General features: G+C 36.1%; 1 protein-coding gene across 9 annotated transcripts in view; it reads left to right on the top strand.

Moving 5' to 3' along the window:
• LOC114123581 (polypyrimidine tract-binding protein 2) overlaps positions 1–23171 on the top strand; it is a 154938-nt gene that overhangs the window by 96636 nt on the left and 35131 nt on the right. For all 9 annotated transcript variants that reach the window (XM_050200816.1, XM_050200820.1, XM_050200822.1 and 6 more), the window contains 2 exons: positions 16344–16490; positions 22099–22236. In XM_050200816.1, coding sequence (XP_050056773.1) covers positions 16344–16490; positions 22099–22236 — 285 coding nt within the window. The remainder of the gene's footprint in view (positions 1–16343; positions 16491–22098; positions 22237–23171) is intronic.

The raw sequence follows: 23171 nt of genomic DNA on the forward strand, positions 1-23171 counted from the left end.
CCAACCTTAGAGGCAATCATAATGTTTATATAAGAGCATTAAACCGCTGAGTTCTTACAGATTATAAGATATGCGTCACAACTTTCTGAAGAGTTACAAACTCGTCATTGGTAAAGTGTAATTTTTGTCGTTGTGCTTATTAAGAGTTTAGAAGTTTTCAAACGTAGTAATTGGTTTTAATTTATTAAATATAATTTTCGCGAAAATTTTGTTATGCTAATTATGAGTCCCTTTGCTCTTCTTAAAAAAATAGATTATGCATTTATAAGTATATATAATCATTAATAATTAATAGTGACATCTTATAAAGCGTGTATTAAATAATATATAATGCAATTTAATTCTTAATTCGTGGGATTTCTTTGTGAATGAAGAAACATTTTTTTATAACAACACTTCATATACATTCTTGGATGTTTTATAAAAACATTGACACTAAAACGTTTATAGTCGCGGGCCGAAAGTCGAGCATATTGTATCATCTCTATAGAATGCTTTATAAAACCGAAATTCTGCTCCGGTTATATGTGTCGTTATACGTGTACTACAACTGGAATAACGGGCGAGAGTTTTCGGACACGTTTTCTCTTGTATTTTTGCTCAATTCAATTTCCTCTTTCTGCAGTGTAGCTGCTGCAGCAAGGGCGGTAGGTATATAGCCGTCGCGTATAATACGTGCTTGCCGTGCATACACCGAAATTTAATGAAAGATTAACGACCCGCACGCGCATTTCTCACGGTATTGACATTTACTGTGCGGTGTGTGTGTGTGTAGTTGTACCCTTTTAAATTGATCACACCCTAGTGTATGTGCGGTGGCGTGTGTATAGGCGTTTGTTAGTGGGGCGTGTGCGGGTGGCTGGCACATACTGTGCTATATAGTGTCACGGCATATCTACTCTCCGCCAAAGCATCGACGGCGAATAATAACAATAATAATAATAATTACATTTTTTCGTGCGTTCGCTTGTGCATTTTTGCCTGATATACCGTGTATATCCAGTAGGTACCTCTGCAACGGTTGGTCGTAAATATATTATTTGTATACATATACACACACACATATAAATATATAATATAAATAGCGTATGCGTCGCGCCCGGATTAGTGGGGGGAAAGGGTGACAAGATAAATGTGAGATTGTAGGAAATCACGATATTTCACGCCCTTCTATTTTGCCTATACATTATAGGTAGGTACATATAGGTTACCGCTGACGCCACACCACCGCCGCCGTTCGTCCAAACGTTTATCCTCGCAACATTCGTTCGATCGGATTTTTTTTTTTTGTTTTTATGCTTTTTTTTTTTTTACTTCGACCCTGATGGATCACAAAGAACACACGTATATATATATGCACACGGTGCATGGGTAAATAGAAGTATTGTACCGGAAGTGCAGGAGGCGAATAATAAAAGAAACGAAAAAAATAAATAAATACAAAAAACCCTTGTTTCGACAGTCTTTATTTTCCACGGCCGAGCGGGACTGGCCCAGTCGACCGGAATAATATAACTTTCTAGGCTGTAAATCCTCCTCGGCGGCGTGCTCTCGACGTCTGACGTATCGAGGAAAAGCGTATAGTTTTCCCTCGAGTGCGCATATATCTATAATACTCGTATATATGAGCGTTGCATGTTTATACTCGGGTGCTGCTTGTTTGCAGTCAGCAAAACAAAAAACAAAAAAAAAATGTAGATAGAAAAAATTGTCAAGAAATGCCTCGAGGCGCCTTTCGTTTATGCAACATGTATTCAATGCACATATATATATAAATATATTTTATTCGACACGATATTTGTTGCATCTGTTGTCTATAGGATCTTAGGGTGTAGTCATGTGAACTTCATAGTATTTTGAAATGTGTGTGTGTGTGTGTGTATTTATGTCAAATAAAAATCTATAATATATACATTTTTATTATATATATTCTTTATATATCGAAGACTATAAATATTATTGCATATGATTTTACGCTCTAATTGACATTATAATTTGACTCAGTTTGTTTATCTGTCGGTGAGTAATAAAATAATAACAATTTATTATAAAATTGTCGCTGTGTATTCTAAAAATTTGCCGAATCGATTAATTAACCATCAATTATACGTTTTCTACGTCTTATTCGATCATTTACTCGGGCACGTGTCCTTTGAGGGGTACGTATACGTATATATATTTTATATTTAGGTATACCAACGAGTATATAATGCATTATTGCGGTGAAATAATTACAATTATATTTTCCACAGCGGGCAGCCATACGTGTCTTAGATCTATTGTGTTGTTTTCTCGAAACTTTAGAGGAAACCAAATTCCGTAGTTCTTACTAGAATAATAATTTTAAATCACTCGCATCAAGCTCAATCTAAGAACTCCATAATGGATACAAGTGCTGCGATGTAATTAATATATACGCGCACGCTTTCAATTAATTGTGTAATAATATTAATATTTTTTCATATAATTTCATAGTTTTGAGTGTTAGTACAGACAAGAGAGTTGGCATAATACATATTATAATGTCTGTAAACGAATTCTACACAAAATATTTAAAAACAAAAATCACTATAAATCATCGCCGGTCAAAGTTTAATTGCATTGATATCTTGATGAATTACAAATTATTTTCTTCTCCGTCGTTTTTCTACGACGACATAATAAATCAATGGAGGTAAATAACGAAAAAGAATGATTCCAAATAAAGCTCATTTTTAGATGTTATCGATTTGCGCACATGGTTGTATAAACATTTTGTCCGTTAAGAACGATGAATAGGAGGAGGAAGTAGGCGGTGACGATGGCTTTGCTAACGATGTCTTCTCAGCTGGGTTTCTCGTTAAAAGATTGCTTTTATATGTTGTATACGCATTGGTGTATTTCTCTTGTAAGACGTCTTGTGGAGAATAAAAAAAAAAATAAAAAATTTAAACCATAACTGCCATGGTAAATTTACGCCGAGGCGTGTAATCGAATATGATTGATAATTTTGGAACAATATAATAATATATGAGCTCCCATTTATTTATACCGTAGTTAGCCGTGGAGTTTGATTATTTTTTCATTTTTATTCGACGTTTTTTTTTCTCAAAATATTGTTATTTTATGATAGGATATTATAGAATATGAAAGCTGCAGTTTAGTTAACACACGTTTTAGTTCCCATTTATTAATATGTTATTTGGTAGTACACTTGTATATAAGTGTTGAATGCAATAGCAATATTATATAGAATTTGCGTATAGTTCGTGCACATAATTACGACTGTAGGTATGGCTAACGTGGTGTCGAACGCTGCAAAATGCCGCAAAGTAGTTTTGGTTTTTGAACATAGGTTTCAAGAATTACAAAACTATTCAACTATATATCCCAACAACCGCAAATAGTTAGACGGCCAAAAGACAGTCGTAGCGTCATCCATTGTCGAGTAGCGCCCTTTTCAACTATATATACGCTGTAAAGTATATAGTTTACCTTTGTAGAAGAAAAACATTTTTAAAGAAACATCTACCCGCTGACGTGGTCGTTATCGGAAAAGTTTTGTGAAATGTGCAAAATATTTCTTGTAGTTATAACACCTCGCACTTGAACTTATTGTGAAACGGATTGACGTATACACGAATGCACAATGTACTCGCGCGTTGTTACTAGTGAATAATACACGTCCTTAATGAGCGATCTATTATTGTGCTTTTCAAAATAAATCGACTTATTTTTTATTATTTAAGTGTTGTTTTTTCTTACAACATATAATTTCACAAATTTAAATTGAATATCTTTCTAAAAAAAATGTCTGTATAAATAATATTGTAAAATGTCGTAATTTAAACAAATATTAATTTTGTTATTTATTTATAAGCATTTTAGTTTTAAGTTTATTTAGTGTACAATGTATACTTATAAGTTTTAACAACACAATGCTAATACTCCTAAGAATAATATCTTGCAACTATCCACCTCACAATCAATTAATTATTATAGGAACTTAGAAATTTAAAACTTCTACGGGTATCTGAAATTTTATATTTATATGTAGTTTTAGGTAGTTTTAGGTAGTGAAATAAAAGAGTTTGGTATTTTTCAAAAAAATAAATTAAAAACACATACTTACAAATAGACTAAGATGTAATGAGTGTTTATACTGTTCGACGAATCGCCCAGTATTTACATTACTATGTTTGTTCGTATGTATGTGTGTGTGTGTGTAAACGTGTGTGTGTTTGAGAAATATAAGCAGTAGTGGATCGGTTATTTTTATAATACGTCTTTTCGAAAGTTTCGCGAAAACGTTTTATGACTGCTTTTTTTGTTTAGTGCTTTTGTCGGGACGGATGGCGCACGGGTAACGCATGTCAAATTAACCTTTCCACCCGGGGAAAGAGACTATACCACGCGCGTACCTACCTTTATAATACTTTGTGCACACACACACTTAAGTTTATATATATTATATACACAACACTTGTGTGTGCATGTATGTGTGTGTGTGTGTATGGCGTTCTTGACGGACGAAATCCAATTTAATATTATTTTGACGGTAGTAGTTTTTTTTTTCAGTATCGTTTATTTATTTATTCTTTCCCCCTATCATTAGTATCATACCGTCCGGCGGTTGACAACGCTAGCGTGGTTAAGCGTATTACCGCCGAAGCGGTGGAATGGAAAAAGTTTAGAATTCTGCTGCGAGCTACGACGAAATAAGGAGAAGGAGGGACAGCATTTTCAATTTCGCGTTTACAATGGAGATCGTTTTTCGCGCCGCGGGCCACTTACGAACCGCATGTTGAGTCTCTGTCGCTACCGCCTGCGTCACGGCCATTGTACCGTGATCGCGGAAGAACTGCACGCACGCGTCTAATGTCGGGTTCGAGAGTCGTCAAAGGGCGGTGGTCAAAAAAGAGGGGTATAAAGGGGTAGCGGACGCGTTCACCGGATTCCGTTTCTGTCGCCTATTGTGCTTGCTAAGTGGAGTGGCGACGTCCCGTCGTCGTTTAAGGCGATTGGAAAATTTGTCAAGACGAGCGTTTTTCTATACGTATTATACTCTTTTGGTGTATATAGCTGTCGGGTTGGCGATGATGGTGCACATATAGTGAGATGACGGAGTAGAATCTTCTTGTCACCGCTTAGTTTCTTACCTCGCTGATGATTATAGTTTTACCTCGGTAAAAAAAATAGTGAATAAATGCTTATCCGTACGAGATAACGTGAACGTTCACACTGGATAGTATAATATAACTATAAAGTTATTGTTGTGCATAAAACCCCATTCGCCTAACTCCGAAAAATCCCTTAAAAATTAGTGTTATGGCGGTCTAACGATTTCCGAGGTTGGCGTTTATGCGTGTGTGCGCATGAATGCGTGTTGTATGCAGTTTGAAGTTTTAACTAGTAAAATATTTTTCAAAGAAAAACAACCGTAGAATATATTGCTCTTTTTTTAACTCTTGCAAATAAAATACTTTTCATCACGATAATAATCATACGTTCAGGGATTATTTTTTAAAGTTTTTTTCACTCGAAACGTTATTGTACTTATTATAGTGCATATATATTTTGTTTGTAATATACCTATGCGACTTTGGTGTAAACAAACGTTTTGAACTAAAATCGTTTTCATATCACTCGCGCGCGCGCGCACACATACACACACCCTTATGGCTTATAATATATATTACATCGACTACACAAAGATTACGTGAAGCGCTAATTAAAACGTCTATCGGTCGTGCGAGTCTGTAGGTTAATACTGTGATAGTTCACGATACGTTAAATATTTTTATCCGGTGGAGACTCGTTCGCGCTATTGCGATGCAACTGTAGTTGTTTTGTGCGATGCTCTATATGTTTAGTGTGAAATCATTTCGAGGAAGATAGTGAAATAATAGCTAGGTTTTGGTGAAACTGATGGGCTATGCCGTCGCCGCCGACATCGTGCGTGCGTGCCTCCCGGCCAAACGTAAGAAATTCGATTAAATCCCTCGGCGTTCGTATTTTCCTTTCTCTCCTCTCTATCGCGTCCTCTCGGAGAACGTTTCACCTTTTAGTCTCCCCGCCGCCAAAGGACGATGTGGCGGCGGAGTAAAACGGTGCGGCGGTACTATGGCGGTCGGGCGGAGGAGGGGACCATCCCTAATTGTGTTTGACATAATTAATGTGCGCGCGACAGGTACGTAAACAAAACCACTCTACCCGCGGCTAGGTCGTACTTGTACTTGTACAGACACACACTCACTAACTCACATATGTAGTCGTGCGTGTGGAGCACCGGCACCCTATGTGTAGCAGCAGTCGTCATCAATGCGCACTAGTGCCCCGTGTATGAAATAATAATTGAAAGCGAAAACATTGGTGTGTGTGTGTATACGGAAACCAAACACTGTCGAACGCCGAAAATATACTGTTCAACAACGTTGTTGTGCTGTGTATGTTGTGTGTGCATAGGCACACACACGTTATCGTTTGCAATTTAACCGGCCAAATGAACTGTGCGCGAGCAAGCGACTTGTGTTAGTATAACATATACTTATACGGCGTATAATAGTCTGTTCGCAGTATGTGCTGCGGTGTTTGTGTGTATATATTTGTATTATAGTAACCTTTGTCACCGTCGACGGGCGCGGAATAATATACGGCCATTCCGAACAGGTACTCGCGTGTATTATTATTATTATTATTATACTCGACGAACAATATATATGTATATAGGTATACTGCATAATAATAATATATTATATTATATATCGTAACAATTCAATTACAACTATACGACGCGACCCCGAGCGCTTTATCGCAGTCGCGGCGGTGCAGTGGTGGTGGTTGATGGCGTACGACGGGGAAGTTTAGTGAGAAATTTACGATATTTCGCAGCGATAATAATAATAATAATAATATACGTAGATGGCTATATACACCGCAGACTTGACGTCGTGATGTATGACGTGTATCGATCACATCAAGACTCGCGCTATCGTACGTTTTCGAGCGCCACGTACTACTTGTGTATAGTACCGCGCGAGTGATCGCTCTGACGAGGTTATATTATAATACATTTTGTTTATAAGTACCGTAGCGGCAAACAATGTATGTATATGCGTATGGCTCGGTGCTGGTAATATATAAAAATAATAATTTTATAATAATATGTTCGCGTTCGTAATAACCATATACCTGCGCGCATATACATATTATAATATGTGTGCTGTACAGAAATAAGGGACGACGGCCGCGATGAGTGTTTCATATATTATTAATACGACGTTACGTATAACATAATAATATAGCTAGGTATACACGGGGGCGCGCGACGTCGACAAGGCGGCGATGGCTGTCAAAATTTGACTTTGATTTTCAGCAAACAACACGCATGCATAATGGGATGGGGTGGCCCATATCGTGCAGCTATATAAATATATATAGACACATGCTTCAAACGCTCCCAGGAAATATGTATACATATGTGTGTGTGTGTGTGTTCTGAATAAACCATGGTGGTTTAAACATATAATATGAATATATATTATAACGTTTATATATGCACCTGTACCCCTGTGGTGGTATGTACCTATATTTGCTATGTATGATAATATAATATTATATTAATACCGCCTACGACAAGTGGAGACGAACGAGCGTCAAAAACGTCGTCTTGTCATCGCGGGCACTGCAAAATAATATTATTATTATATATAGGTATCTGAAAAACATTTCTATTGTGACGTGTGTGCAGTTTGCCCGACACAAATAACGTTTAAATTATAGAGGTTACCGCGCGCGCGGTTCCTTTTTTTTTCGTTATTCATTTTTTCTCTTTCGCTCTCTTTAAATATTAATAGTCCGAATAATGGTGTTTTTTCCCCTTTCGATTCGCTTCCCCTTCTGATACACGCACACATACAAACACGTAAGCTCGCTTTTATTTTACGATTGTTTCTTCTCCTTCTTCGGTTTTTATTTTATTTATTTTCACGCCACCTCGCCGCGCGCGCAACAGTGGCAAAGCTTCCCCTCGCACCATACGTCTCGTTTCTATTCCGAACGAAACCTTACCGTCAACAGGTACGGGGGTGGCAGCGACGACGACGACGGTTATAATCATCGATCGCCTTTGGCAACAGTTTGTCGATTGTTGCTTTCGAGACTCGTTGGTATGCATGCGTGTGTTATACACAATGTCACAATATAATGACGAGGCACGATAACTATACAATAATAATAATAATAATATACACGCGATAAGATTGTTTCAATTGTTTTTTACAGTCTATATCGATTAACAATAACAATTTTTCACCAGATGTTGTATTGACGTGATACATCGAATTGGTACCTACAACAATATTTGTAACAAGAAGTGTATTCATGATATGTATATTTGTATTATCCCAAATTTATCTGAAATACGGTTTTTCAAGGTCTGGTTTGTTTCACAGGAATTTTTCCTTCCGCCCCTAACTTCCGCTTATTACTATTAAATTAGCATACATTAAACCAGAGTTTCAAAAATCTCTCCTATTAAAAAGGAGCCGTCTCACCACATTGCTGCGATTATATCTGTTTTGCATCACAGTTGTAAGCCTGATTTATTCTTTAACATTTCCAGTACAACGATGTAATAACCTTATACCAGGGGTGGCCAATTTTAAAAGACTAGTGATCGATCTCTGAGTTTTTTAAGGTTGCGACGATTGACCAAAAAAAAAAAAAGGCCAATAAACAAAACAAAAATTAATTATTAATTAAATAAAAGTATTGTTATTTTATTATTACAAAAGACTCATTTTCAGAATTATTTATTGCCTTTTTCTAAATCTAATTTTTGTATTAGTGGGATAGGTATACAAAGATACACACATTTACAAAAAAAAAAATTCAAAAATTTTAGAAAATGCCAAATGGTGTCGCGATCGACTCTAATTCACCTCGCGATCGACCCGTTGGTCACCCCCTGCCTTGTACTATCATTAATTGTTCGTCATAATCGTTTATCAAATCATAAACTATGTCCCATAAATGGCTATTAAATAATTGTATATTTGTTGTTTTATATATTATATTTACTTTCCCGTTGTACATCCTTTTAACATGCACTGACCTTAACAAAACAAGGCGTTATTTTCACTGTTACAGCTATTGCTCTCGGCTATTGTAGATACCAGTTCACTATTAACCGATTTACCGAAAGTTTTATAAATATAGTTAAAGGAAAAGTTTATTGGTTGAAATATATAGTTGTTTACGTTGAAATGTTTATTTTTTCACTCAGAAACTTCCTTCGAAAATTCCATACATATATACGTGTGTGTTCAGCACACCAGGCAAATATTAAACGTTCTGTTTGTTCTTTTTAGTTTCGCGAGTTACCGCGCACGAATTTCGATAGCAGAATTAAATAATTACAAACTTGGCTCGATATTGTACAAGTTGTCGGAGACAATAATTATGAGACGATCGGTTAAAGTAAATTATTTTCGTGTGAAAATATATATATTTATTATATATATAACACCGTGGTAATAAACGAGTACACTTATAACTTTTTCGAGTGTAGTATTAGGTTAATTTAGTATTGTAGCATTCAAATCAAATATTTACGTGTTTTAAAAATTGTTTTTCTTCAACGATCAACGATCGGACCTCGTAATTTAGAGGCTACTAGCTATGTATACCATTAAACGTATAATCGGCTAATGCATCTGGGACTGTGAAAATAATAAATTGAAAACGCTTTGGTAATCCATAATTAATGAATTTAAAAATGGTTGTTATTCGTATATTAGATATAAAAATAACAATTTAAAACCGAATATCAATAATTTTACATAAACTGAAACAAAAGTCGAGAATATTAAAAAAAAAAAAAAAGCTTTTGCTTTGTAGTGTGTCACAGACCATCACGATATTATATCAGTCGATCTGCAGACAATCGCCAGACATGGTTGTGCGAAGTTATTCGTTTGGTATAAATTCTTAATTGTGATCTAATTATGTACTTGTATTAACGATAGTTTATGTGTAATGTACTTATAAATATTAAATTTATGTGTTTGTTCTCGCGCATATTATTTTAGAGAACGTCGTGTGCAGTAACTAATACTCGCGAGTTCTTCGAGTATATCGAATATACACTCGTATTAAGTCCGATGCCACCGCTATCGCCAGAATACGTGAACTGCAATTTGTATTGGGAGTGTTACTCATCCTATTATAGAAGTCTCTCTTACATATGATATGACGACAAACTTGTATATGTATAACGTACACGGGTCACGATCCTCGCATCAATCCGTTTTCGGTCACGTGCGTAAAACTTTCGGTCCACCTGTGGGGGCCGCCGCAGCATGTTTGACGTTCCCAAAAGTTTCCCTTGTCCGTAATTAAACCTCGCAACCGACAAACTCGTGTACTGCAGACGATCGGCTCAAATTCGCGTTTGGACTTTGTCCACTTTATATCACCTGTTTGATACCTACTCTGCCCGCACTTATACGCATACGCGCACACACTTTACCCACTCGTACCGTAAAGAAGACGTTCGCGTCGTTAGTGCTTCTCTACGCGTCCTTCTGAAGTTTCTACTTCCATAATACTTGGTCGACGGGGTCGTGATCGCCGTTTTGTGTATTTTGTATTATTATTATTACTGCTGTTGTTAGGAACTAAGGTAAAATATTTTCTTTGATAATTGTAGGAAAAATAGCAACAAACAATAACCAGCTAAAAACGATGTAAAACGGCCATTTTTACTCCTAATTTAATATTTGCTTACGAACCACCGCCCCACGAAATGAATTTTGCCATTCACATAATAATAGAGCTTCGGTCCTTGCGCATACACAGACTCGTAAAAACCCCATTAATACTTTATATCGTAATGTAAACTCATTTTCGCAAAAACAAATGTTTACGCGTTAAATTAACCAAACCCATCTGAATAGTTCATGTGCGGTACCTCTATACAACAATATACGCGGTACTGGTTATTGTCCGGACCGGCCCAGAGGAAAAATATTGGCAAATCTGACTTGGTTATATCATGCCATTTCTACCTTACCCAGTTTGAGCGATCATCGATTAAATCCACCAAATAACTTGGTTTGTATTTATATTACCAACCACATACTTAAATATATATACATAATTCGAACTTATTAATTACAGATAAAATATATATGCAATATATAATAATAATTATTAATACTTTTTTTTTTATCTTGAAGAGTTTCTGCGGATAGTGTTTTACGATAAATTCTTTGCAATAACCCACGTGTTCTATATAATAATATTATGTAAATACTTGGTTTTTTGCCAATTTAAAATTGGTGAAAAGAAAATCGTATTATTTCTTCTCCTATTTAACCGCAGCTCATAAATAATAACTAGATATCACGCGTATATATATATATATATATATATATATATATATTATGATGTATTCTCAAAAAATAGCTAGCGTTTTCCTAATTCAATCTTCTTACTTTAACGGTTTCCTTTTTTAACGCAGCGATGTTACATACACTCACACGTACGTGATATATTATTATTATTATATACGCGTATATCTTAGTTTCCTTTTTTCCCCTTTTTTCCCATGTATATTATATCCTACACGATACATAAACCTGCAGCTATATATATACCTCAGATACCTTTATCATACTAGACTCTCCGCGGGATTTGATGCGCGACGAGGTAAACCACCTCGTGCATACGTCGCATAGCTCCTACCCCCTTCTGCGTGCTTATATAATATCACACCACTGAATCAATTTTCTTCTCCGGGGGAGGATATAAGTCTGTTTAACGGCGAACTTGACGGAGACGGTTGTGGGAGCCGAAAGGGGGAGGCCCCGCACGTACTCATTTGTGGCGGGTAAGAGGAGCTATATAGTATATACTTGCGGATTTGTTAGCAAATTGGAAATGGATTTTACTTTCAATCCTGCGCCTTACCTACCATATTATACATCTTATACGTATATGATATTATCTCTTGCCATCGTCGAGTACTACCGCCGTGAACTACCTATACATAGTATATATTATTATTATTATATTATAAGCATCAAATCGTAATCTTCGGTGGATATAGTTTATAGATAATACTCAACTATATACGTGCATTATATCAGGTTTCTGTGGTACGAATCAAAAAGTTACGTTTCAAAATACTGTTATATAATTGTATATACGAGTTCCCTCGAACGCTGTATTATAATCGTGACAATTAATTAACAACGATCCGTGACATCAACGTATACACGAAGAGATAGGTTTTTGTTTTTATATATATTTTTTTGTTTCTATACTTAACCAATGTATTTCAGCAATAGTTGCCGTTGTAGTGGGCACTTTGTGTCATCGCGTTAAATCCCATAAAACTGTTCTCGAAAAAGCCGGTAAAAACTTTGTGGCAGCGTGACGAAAACTTCTGTTCCATTAAGCTTATCTGTCACGCGCGAAGGCGGCGAGGACGGATTAATACTTGGCCTACAGCCGCGTCGAGCCTCGCCTTTTCTTCGCACTAGGTTATTATTTCGCAGCTCGTCATTCGTCACTACAGGCTATTCTTCCCGAGTTAACAAATCTTTTGGGAACAACCGTATTTACAGTGCACAGGCAACTTGCTTACAGTGAAGAACTACGCGGATCATATAGGTTGTACGGAGTTTAATCCTCGGCGATGGCAAAGCTTAATCCACCACTATAAATGCTTTTATAGCTATTAACACCCCGCAGTTCCATCGTCCATTTGATTTTATTAACTTTAATGTATACAGCAGGTGTTGCTTCGAATAAGTAAATATTATTATTTAACGCGCCTATATATTATAGGTTTAAAGCGTGAACAGCTAACTCGAGTATTAAAAACTTCTTAATGAAGAGAATAATATAAAGGCAACTACTACACCAATGGTGGTCAACGCAGTATCATCCTCTAACTGCGGATATAGAATATTATTATTTAGATTTAATGAAGTAAATTGCCCAGAAATCCCCCGGTTCAGGTTCACGACCTCTACAACCGTAGCATATAATTTCAAATTAAGTAATGGGTTATCTTCGGGAAATCTAAATGCAGTACGAGTGTTTTAGGGATAACTCTAGATTATATATGTATGTAGACGCTCGGGCTAATCGCAACGTGTAAATTAATTATTAACGATTCCCGCGTTTCCTTGTTAATAACGCTAAAAAAAAAAAAACAATAACAATAACAGTCGGAATAAGAAAAATAATAAATAGTTACAGTCTGACGAAGACGCTGCTGCGGTTACGCCAGAGCGGATTTAAGACAATGGATACGTATATACTTTGTACATAGCTACAGCTTACAGCGACGGGTTAATTGCGTTTGTTTCTCTCTTGTAATTATTATAACGTCGCTGTAATCGTATTTCTTTAATACCTACGAAATCATGCCTGGGAAAATGTTTCTGATTGGCTCGTCACCGCGACTGCGCGAATGATCACTCCGTGTGAAAAAAATGTATATCGTTAAGTTTTAGCACGTTTATCGAAGTGTATCCTGTTTTTTAATAATTTTTAATCGGTATTAATATATAATGTAGTATAATCGTGATCGACGGCCGACGTTTAGGATTAACGGGTGGATAGTTTTTTTTTCAATATAAATAGAAAGTGCTACCTATTTTATACATCAGCTTTACACTATATACGTATATGTGTTGAAATATCGATTTTTAGAAATGTTTTCTGCGACGGGATTTTTAATACGTTTACGTGTTAGGGGAGAAAAATATCAATAGAGCAACATACAATAGTCGTGCGATAGTTATAGTGCGAAGGTGTTTGTGAGGGAGGTGATGTTGGTGGGAGGGTAATAAAACAAACTTTCGACTTCGGGTCGTGTAGAAAACCGCGAGTGTTTGGTGAGATGATAAACGACCCGGCTTTTGTAGCGAATTTTTCCGGTTGCTAAGACGTTCAACCCACGCGGAGAAGAAGTAAACGTGTGTGTGTGTGTGTGTGTGTGTGTGTGTGTGTGTGTATTATGTACGTGGATGAGTCGAAGGGAATTGTCCAAAAAGTTTTGTCACCTTTTGTCAAAACACCGTACTTACGGACAATAGAGGTCGATGGTACATAAAATCTGAATAGAAAACGGAGAGGGATGCCTTGGTGACGACTATTTATCATGAATAAAAAAGAGTAAAAAAGAAAAGAAACGCTGTCACCGTAACCTAACCTATACCTACCTGCGGGCTACGAAACGTATTAAATCGACATGGAGGTTTTTATATACGAGTCCCAAATTTTTCGGATATATCTCTTGAAAGTATATATTATTATATTTACGTGTTAAAAAAAAAATAGTTAAAAATATAATAATAAAACAGTTTCAAATGTGAAAACCAGCACGCGGCAGATTGCAGGGAATTGTCGAAAAACCTTCTTTCGTATATAATAGATATGCGCTGCAGGTATACCTGTTGTTGTTTGTAGTACTCATATATAGATCAGTATATAGAAAGTACACTCTGGGGAGGAATATTTTCCCTAATAACTTTCGTGGCGTACGGATATGGGTCGAGGGATTGGGTTTAGCGTACGTATAGCCTCACGTTTTGACGAAAAGAAGACATGGTTAAATATATATATATATGTATATGGAATAGGAAAGTTATTGGTATATATATATATTCTTGTGTGCCAGGAATGAATGATGTCGTTCTTTTTTATTATGTTCTGATAAAAATATAATAATAAAAAGTTTGTTTATTTATTTTTATTATTATTATTTTTGGTGAATGACGATGATGGAAAACTGCAAAGCAATTTTTGCTTCCGTTTATACTATCATCACAGCGTGTGCAATGTGTGTGTGTTGTGTGTGTGTGTGTGTGTGTGTGTGTGTGTGTGTGTGTGTGTGTGTGTGTGTGTGTGTGTGTGTGTGTTTTTACTCTATACATGCCTCGGGATATGGAGGTGGAGTATCGAATATATGGAGGGACAATGAGGTGAATGGATTTTATTTCGCCGCAACGACTCAACGCTTTTAGCGCGTTGAACAAACATGATCTGAAGATTGGTTATTTTGATAAATGCGTCATCGAGTATACATGCGATCGGCACGTCTCTCTGACTTTCTATGACGAAATCTCTGTCAAACCCGTTGTGTATATCTATATTAACTCTTAGAATATATGTGTAATAAACGAAGACGAAAATAAAAGTAAAAAATAAATTATATAAATAGAAATTTTTGATTACCTGTACAGACATTATATATTTTACTTCGACGTGTGTTTGACTGCACCGAATCAAGGCAAGTCTCACGATAACGTTTTTTTTTACTAAAATGCGCGTGTTTGTTATATTGTATGTATTATGTTTACGTATGAATAAAAAAAGTTTCGTATTTGTCGGGAAACTACGTTAGAAAATTGGATAGGCAAAAAACATAAGCGAAAATATATTATTCTGCTTTTATAAGAGAATAAAGAACGGAACTTTGTGTTTACATACACGCACATACACACAAATTCTACGCGTGTTATATTCGATTCGTATCGAAAATGTTAATGTAAAAAAACATTATTTCTTACCATAATATTTCGTTCGGATATCGAATTGTTTGATTTGTTGTTTTTATTCTTTCGAAACCGAAGAGCATACACATGATATCTTCGAAGCCGGTACGAAAACACAAAATGGTTGTATGAGCATTTTGTTGTATTATATAATAATTATTATGATTAAAGGTCCTGACAAACACTATTGTCTCACTACCCACTTTAGAAAATACTACATTTGAAATAATAACTATCAACGTATATTTTAATTTTTTTTCCTCAATCTCTATGCGTTTATATTTCTTTAAATGTAATCTTGAAAATCGTAGAAGCTAGAGACAATTGTATACTTAAAGTGGAACTGCATCCGACCATGTTTCGCGGTCGGCAGTTACAACGACGTAATCCGATGACGACGTTCTAGCCTAGCGATATCAAACAGTTTCCCACTTTTCTCGCCCTATCCGTGTTTCTAACAAACCTAGATTCCCGGGAAATATATTTGATTTTATGCGTCCTGGAAAACCACCGTATTTCCCTCTTCCATCACCTCGTTGTCTGTCGCTGTCGCTTACAGACAGTCACCCGAAAGCCCTCAGGGATTCACTTGCGAGTAGGAGGTCAAAAATCATACCACCGCCCAATTAGCATTTTACCGTTTCCATCGTCGACGACAAGTTGTCTAATGAACTGGACCGACCTGTACGACTCCTATGCTTACAAATCCTTTGTAGATTATTATATTTACAGTTCAAATTTATAGTTTGACGAATTTGTAATAATCAGTTTACTCGTTTATTTTTGCAGGCTTTCCTAGAGATGGCGGACGAGACGTCGGCATCAGCCATGGTCACATACTTTACGACGTGCACAGCTCAACTCAGAGGTCGCGCCGTATTCATACAGTTCAGTAATCATAAGGAACTGAAAACGGACCAAACACACAGTAATGCCGTAAGTCTTCATGTTATATGTATAATGTAGAAACTTTTATCTTCTGAAGAAAAAAAGTTTTTGTTATTATTATTTTTTTTCTTTCGGAAATTGAATTTCATAATATTTAAACAAGTACGGACATGTTGCCCGTCGTAGATAAGTTGTTAAAAATTATTCGTATATAATTTAGGGCTCTAGAGTGCAGGAGAGTGTAGAAATACTAGTGTTTAAAATAAAAAAATACCATTAAATTTTTTTAAAACAACGTTTCAAATTCAATTTCCAAACAAAAACATATTTTGTTTATGTAAATTTGTTTTAATATTAAACTTGTCGCTATTTTAAAATATTTTTCCTTATTAGCAATTACAATCATAATAACAACGCTAAATCGAATAATGCTTTTCGCGAACCAATTCAATTTTGACCAAGTTAATACGTTAATAAACTTTTTCTATAAAAGATAACAATGGAGTCAATGTAGCACCGATAATACTGCCTTCACTGTGATAATAATATTTTGTCCACGAAAACTGCAAAATTATATGTGCGGCTTTGTTGCAGGAATAAAATTCAATATAATTTCGATCCTAACCCATTTAATCAACAGATGCTCTAACTTTATATTATTAAAATATTATCATCACAAATATATAATGTGGGTTTATCAGTAAAAACTATTTGGCCGTTTAAATGGAATATATTAATATCGTAAATCTCATGATGGGTAATTTTTTTATATTCTTATTTATTTTGCCTTTCCATTGATATCCATATTTAAATCAGATTGTTGTTGTTATTATTACTATTTTTTTTCGTTGGATAATTATTTCCATTAATACCTACACAATAAATATGTAATGTATTGTAATTGTTGAGTGAACGACGGTGTATTATATAACGTACAGTTTGAAGAAACTAACTATATACTGCTGAGCTATATAATATATATACAATATATACATTTATACGCGCACCTATATGTATAAAGAGTGTGTAACACGAGATCGTTATAGAGATTTTTCCTAAACAGCCATCGTATATATATATATATATGTTTAGAGAGAGAGAGAGAGATGCTAGTAGCTCGCTAAAAACTTTTAACGAGCTTATTACAAATTGAAACCGTTTTTTAACCCCTCTCTTCATGTCTTCGCTTTTATAAACGAATATATATATATATGTGTACGTTTGCATTCCAACATTCATCCTTCCTCATCCAGGCGGGGTTAAGGTTTGTATGTATATGTTTGTAGTTCTATATATTCCACCCCGTGTCGTATTATTAATTCCCCGTTTGTCGTTGCTGCGTACACATCGTAGCACATACATATACGACTCGTTGTAAAACGGTGACATTGCTCCGAGCTAAGACTCTAATAAAAACGTCCGACATTACAACGAATAAATATAATATAATGACTACCATGTGATATATAATATAAACGTTTACTTGTATACTCTGCGGCATCTATTCACTTATGGATTTAAATTTTGCGGTAGAATATTCGTATTTCGTATCCGGTTTCGGCCAGAGTCCTTCCTGTTACCGATTGTTACCGATACTGACAACGGTGGTCACCCTATCCTCCTAAAACTTTGACTAATACTGCCGACGATTTATTATCTCGTGTGATTCCGTGATCGATAGCCTCTCAATAATGTAAAATTATAATATAATATATGAAGTCCGTGTAAATATGATGACGGTTAATCTAGCTGCTGAAATAATAATGTGAATCATGATCGAAATTTTGGTGTAATAGTTATAATAATAATAACGGCTTTACGTCGTGAGCACTAACGATAGACTATAAAAACACTACTACATACCTCATCATATCCTATATTGCGTATTATGAATATTCTCAGTTTTATGGAAATTACTGTTATTGTGAAATGTATAACAATTCTATAAATTATGTTTAATTATGTATAGAAAAACGTGAAAAAGAAATATTATTTTATAATTTGAGTTTAAGTAAATTAAAAACATTAAACATTTTAATGGCAGATCTCTTAAATAATAATAACTTTTCAAAATAATTGTATGTATTTAATAAAAAAAAAAGTTTTCGTGGAATATTACACGGTGCAACCTTTATAATAAAAATATTATATACTTACTCAGTTTTCGCACAACCTTATTATACATTTTAAAAAACTGACGACATTTGTGTTTTTAATTACGCTTGCATATTATGATATTATATTGCGTTCCGCCACTTTACTTAGCTATATGGATAGTAATAGCTATATCTGGATGTCAAAAGACGTAAAAACCGTCGTTCGTTGCTCGTACATACAATTGTGTTTCCACAAATGACAATGGTTCGTGGCAAAGCTTATATATGATAATATAATAGGTAGTATAGGTACCTATATTATATTATATACTCGCAAGCAAAGGATCTTGAACGAAAGTGCATTTTTTGAGTGCACGGGCTCAATTTGCCACTGCTGCAGTCGAGTCCGCCTATGACTGTATAATGCTCGTACATATATTTATATGCAGCATCTGCAGTGTGTGCGTATTGTATTTTCTTATCCGTGCGGGAGATTTTTAATGAAGAGGACCACGTTGCTGATGCTGTGTAGCGGTACCTGCAGCAGTCGGGTAACCCGAAACAAAACAAATAATCGCTGCGGCGTGCCCACAGACACACATGGGTATTATATTATTTCGTCGTCCGTGTCGTGGTTTATGTATTATATTATACGATTTATCATGTAGTCTCGTTTTCTCGTAAGGTATTTACCGACTTGGAGCGTTTATATAGTCACGTCGTTGTCATGACAATTTATGTTATATATATACATAAGCTAGCCTGTAAGTGCGTATTATTTACCGTGTGCACGGCAGCGTTTCGTAAAATAATCACGGATTCGTCGACGCGTATACGTATTATATGCTCGTCTATCTGCAGTGCTCCCTTGCAGATTTTCTAAAGAACAAATCGCACGATTGTATTGTCGAAAATTGTATAGTAATTTTGTTTCGCTTTTTTCCATAAACATTCCCTGCGTTCATACATAATATATACCTATGATGTCTTAAAAGTCTTTTTGATCTGTCTACTATGGCGCGCGAGATGATAATTCGCAATATCATGTTTACACTTTACACCTTATGTTTGCATCGCGAAACTGTAAATTCTTTAGGTTTAAACTTGAACTATATATATATGTGTGTGTGTGTCCCGTAACCGGGATAATGTCGATAAAACATGATTTAGTGAAAACAGCACTTAAACCCGAACGTTTTTCCGTTGACCTAGTAGAGGTGGGTTCGCCCCTGAGCCTCACCCTCGAGAATTTGATGACTGTGTGACGTATATCTTTTGAGAAGATGATGTCCACAAGCCGATATATGTGTTGTATATGTGTTGTACCGCTCGCCGACGACGCATCGTAAACCGCACGATTACCTAAATAAAAATGACTACTGGAAATGATCCATATAACGCACCGCTTTCGTCCAGTTGCGTTCAATCCGCGATGAAGGCTCATATGATTTCCTCCGTACAAATTCTGATCCGGAATCCAATAACCGCATGTTTACGGACGGCCGTAAAATATTAAACGCTTGTCGGGGTACGTTTTACGTCATAAAACAGCGATAAATTCCTCTAGTGCAGGAGCGCTGCCGTAACGGCCAACGGCTGCAATAACGCGCTCATGGCAGATAAACATTTATTTAATACCGGACCCTTCTTAAGGTGGTAATAACGACATTGTTCCCTTCCCGCCGCCGGTATACTCCGTCTTAAACCGTGGTAGTTAACCCTGCACTCGCCTCTTCGTGTTGACGAATCTCTGGTGACCTAATGTTCGCTCCGAGATATAATACGTTATTAATAATATAATGTATATTTGTGCGTTCACGTGCTGTGTCGTATATAGTAATCCTTGCGGTCGATCGGTTGATGAAAACGCTGTTAGGCTTAATGGCGATACAGAGAAAGGATTTTGAGAGTAAATTAAGAGAGAAAAAAAGGAATTCTCTTTGTTTTCGCTTGATGGATTGAAATAAGAAACGTCGGTGACAAGTCCGTTCCGGAACCATTGATCTTTTTTGTTTTCTGCTGTTCGAAATTAATCTGAAGAGAAAAGGGTATAAAAAACGAGTGACAAAGAGAGAAAAAACATTAGATAATACCTATGTATATATGTATAATATATAAACTACGACGAGTCGATGTGACATCGCGTGTGCTTTGGCGTAAATGGACGGAAACCGGAATCCGGACAGTCTCAGTGTGATGATGGGGTGAAGGGAGGGAAGGATACCTGTCAGAGAAGTTTTTTGGACGATCGATAAGTGAGTTAAAAGGGGGGAATACCCGTTATAATATAATGGTCGTGTAAAGTTTTCGAACTTCCGCGGCGTTGGCGATAACATCGTCGGGGGCCCGGATGAAAAATGGCGGCCGGAGGTATGGATACGCGTAGACGACGACGACAACTATACAAAAGGGTTGTACGAGTCAGAGCGTAAATATAAACTCGTCGCAATCATTGTTTTTTCTCGGTATTATTGTGATTTTCGATATTTCTTCGGCAATATTAATTTTAGATTTACTCCTATCGATTTCCGACAAATGTAGAATTCCTTCGATACGACCAACTTATTATATTATATATATATATTATTATTATATTTACTACGCTCTTGTGTTTTAAGACCGCACCGCAGTAAAGTGGCAGCGACACAGGACACACTAAATCGTCGTCCGCGTGCGTGTGTTTGTGTGATGATACGATAGTGCTCTCAGGAAGGGATTCGACGAGAATGTCGTTTGGATTAATTGTGACGTACCAGGGTGGACAAGTTGAGTAATTACACACAGGGACGGGCGGTCGGTCGCGTGAGTGAGCGAAACTCGCTTTTACAAATCCCCCATGTCCAGCTGGAGACGAACGTTGTAGAGCTGCTGACTAATGGTCGGCTACCCCTAGCCTCCAGTCACTCGTTCCTCTCCGATACAGCCCTCCCGTCACGAGGTTTTCCGAATAAAACTAAATGTTTACTAGTGCCATTTGTAAACGTCCCACGTGGTATTTTAGTTTTGAGGTTTTTTCATTCCCATTTCAAACGGAACCATCATCTACCGCCCGCCGTTGCTTGCGTGTAGTATTGTCATCATCAACCCTAACCACTCACTGTCTAAATATAAGGCGCACATCGTACGAAAAACAACATCCTCTCTACTCCACACTATCGATTTTACCTGATGTGCGTATTCGCATATGTGAACAATTAACGCTTACCGCATATGCCGTTAATGTAAAAGCCTGGACTTACTCACGGTGTTTTACAACACAATCCGCTTTGACGCCGATAAAATATTATACCTCCATCGCCTGTCCGATTCGTCGTTAGCATCGTATCAGCTCCTCTTCTCGCCTTCCCTTTTAACTGCCCATCCTTTTATAGTTGGTATATCCCGTATTATTAATGGACGGCCTAGATATATTATATATTAATAATTCTCGCTCTACACCATTCCGCTCTCTAAAACCCACCGTAGGGCACCTTTCTGTTCGTTTGAATACAAACGATACGAGCAATATTTCGTCGTCTTTCCACCGTCATTTATCATTTTGGTTTTAATTCGTTTTTCAGAATGCATCGGCTCAAGCGGCACTACAAGCGGCCCAAGCTCTGGCTGGCCAAAGCGACGTACAAGGAGGTCCAAACACCGTGCTCCGGGTAATTGTTGAACACATGGTATTTCCGATCAGTCTTGATGTCCTTTACGAGGTAAGTTCTCCAGTTTACACTATTTTACAGCAAACATGCATCGTAAATCCATTGATTTATCATAAACGCGGCCGCTGAATTTGAATTATAAAACTATTTAAGTCCATTTTAAATCAAGGGGCATTTAAATTTTGTAACATTATTTATATACTTTCGTGTTTGTTATTTGGTTTTCGAATCAGAATATATGAAGTCGACGAACTAACAATAGAGATATGATAGAAATATATAATTCCGAGAAGCGTACTCAATGTTTTTTAATCGAGTTGAAAACGTCTTATTAATACTATTTTTGACTTCGATTCGGATAAATCATTAACTTTACCGATCATTACCTATTGTATATTGTTAAAGATGTGTTGAAGTAGAAACATATGCGCCCCGGCAATAATACAATTATACGTTAAATATGAAAAATATCTCAAACGAGCTTTTTCGTTATCCTACCCATACATATATATTTATAATATGTAATATCTTATGCATTTGGAATAATATATAGTCTTATGAGTTCTGTTTTCACTGTGTTATCAGCTATCGAGTTGCATTTCCGATTTAATCATTTATACATAGAAAACCAATTCCCCACAGTTGTTTTATCGCATGTTCGGTATTCTACCGAATACTCATTATTCTGTATCATTGATTACCAATAGAATTCTATAATATTATATTCCCGTAGTTTCATGCGATATTGCTGGTTTGAGACTACATTTCTTTACATTTTAAATTATATAATGATTGCAACAGTGTCGTGGACTCTATAATAATGTTGTTTATTATGATAAAACATGCGATTTAATACATAATGAAGTGCTGCAGTCCGAAAACTACGCGGAAGACATTTTATTTCGTTTTACTATTGTACATAAAGTACATATAATTAATTATTATGAATTCAATACGAAAATATTCTTCGTCGAATTATTAAAATG

Source organism: Aphis gossypii, chromosome 2 (assembly GCF_020184175.1).
Source record: "Aphis gossypii isolate Hap1 chromosome 2, ASM2018417v2, whole genome shotgun sequence".
Taxonomy (NCBI): Eukaryota; Metazoa; Arthropoda; class Insecta; order Hemiptera; family Aphididae; genus Aphis; species Aphis gossypii.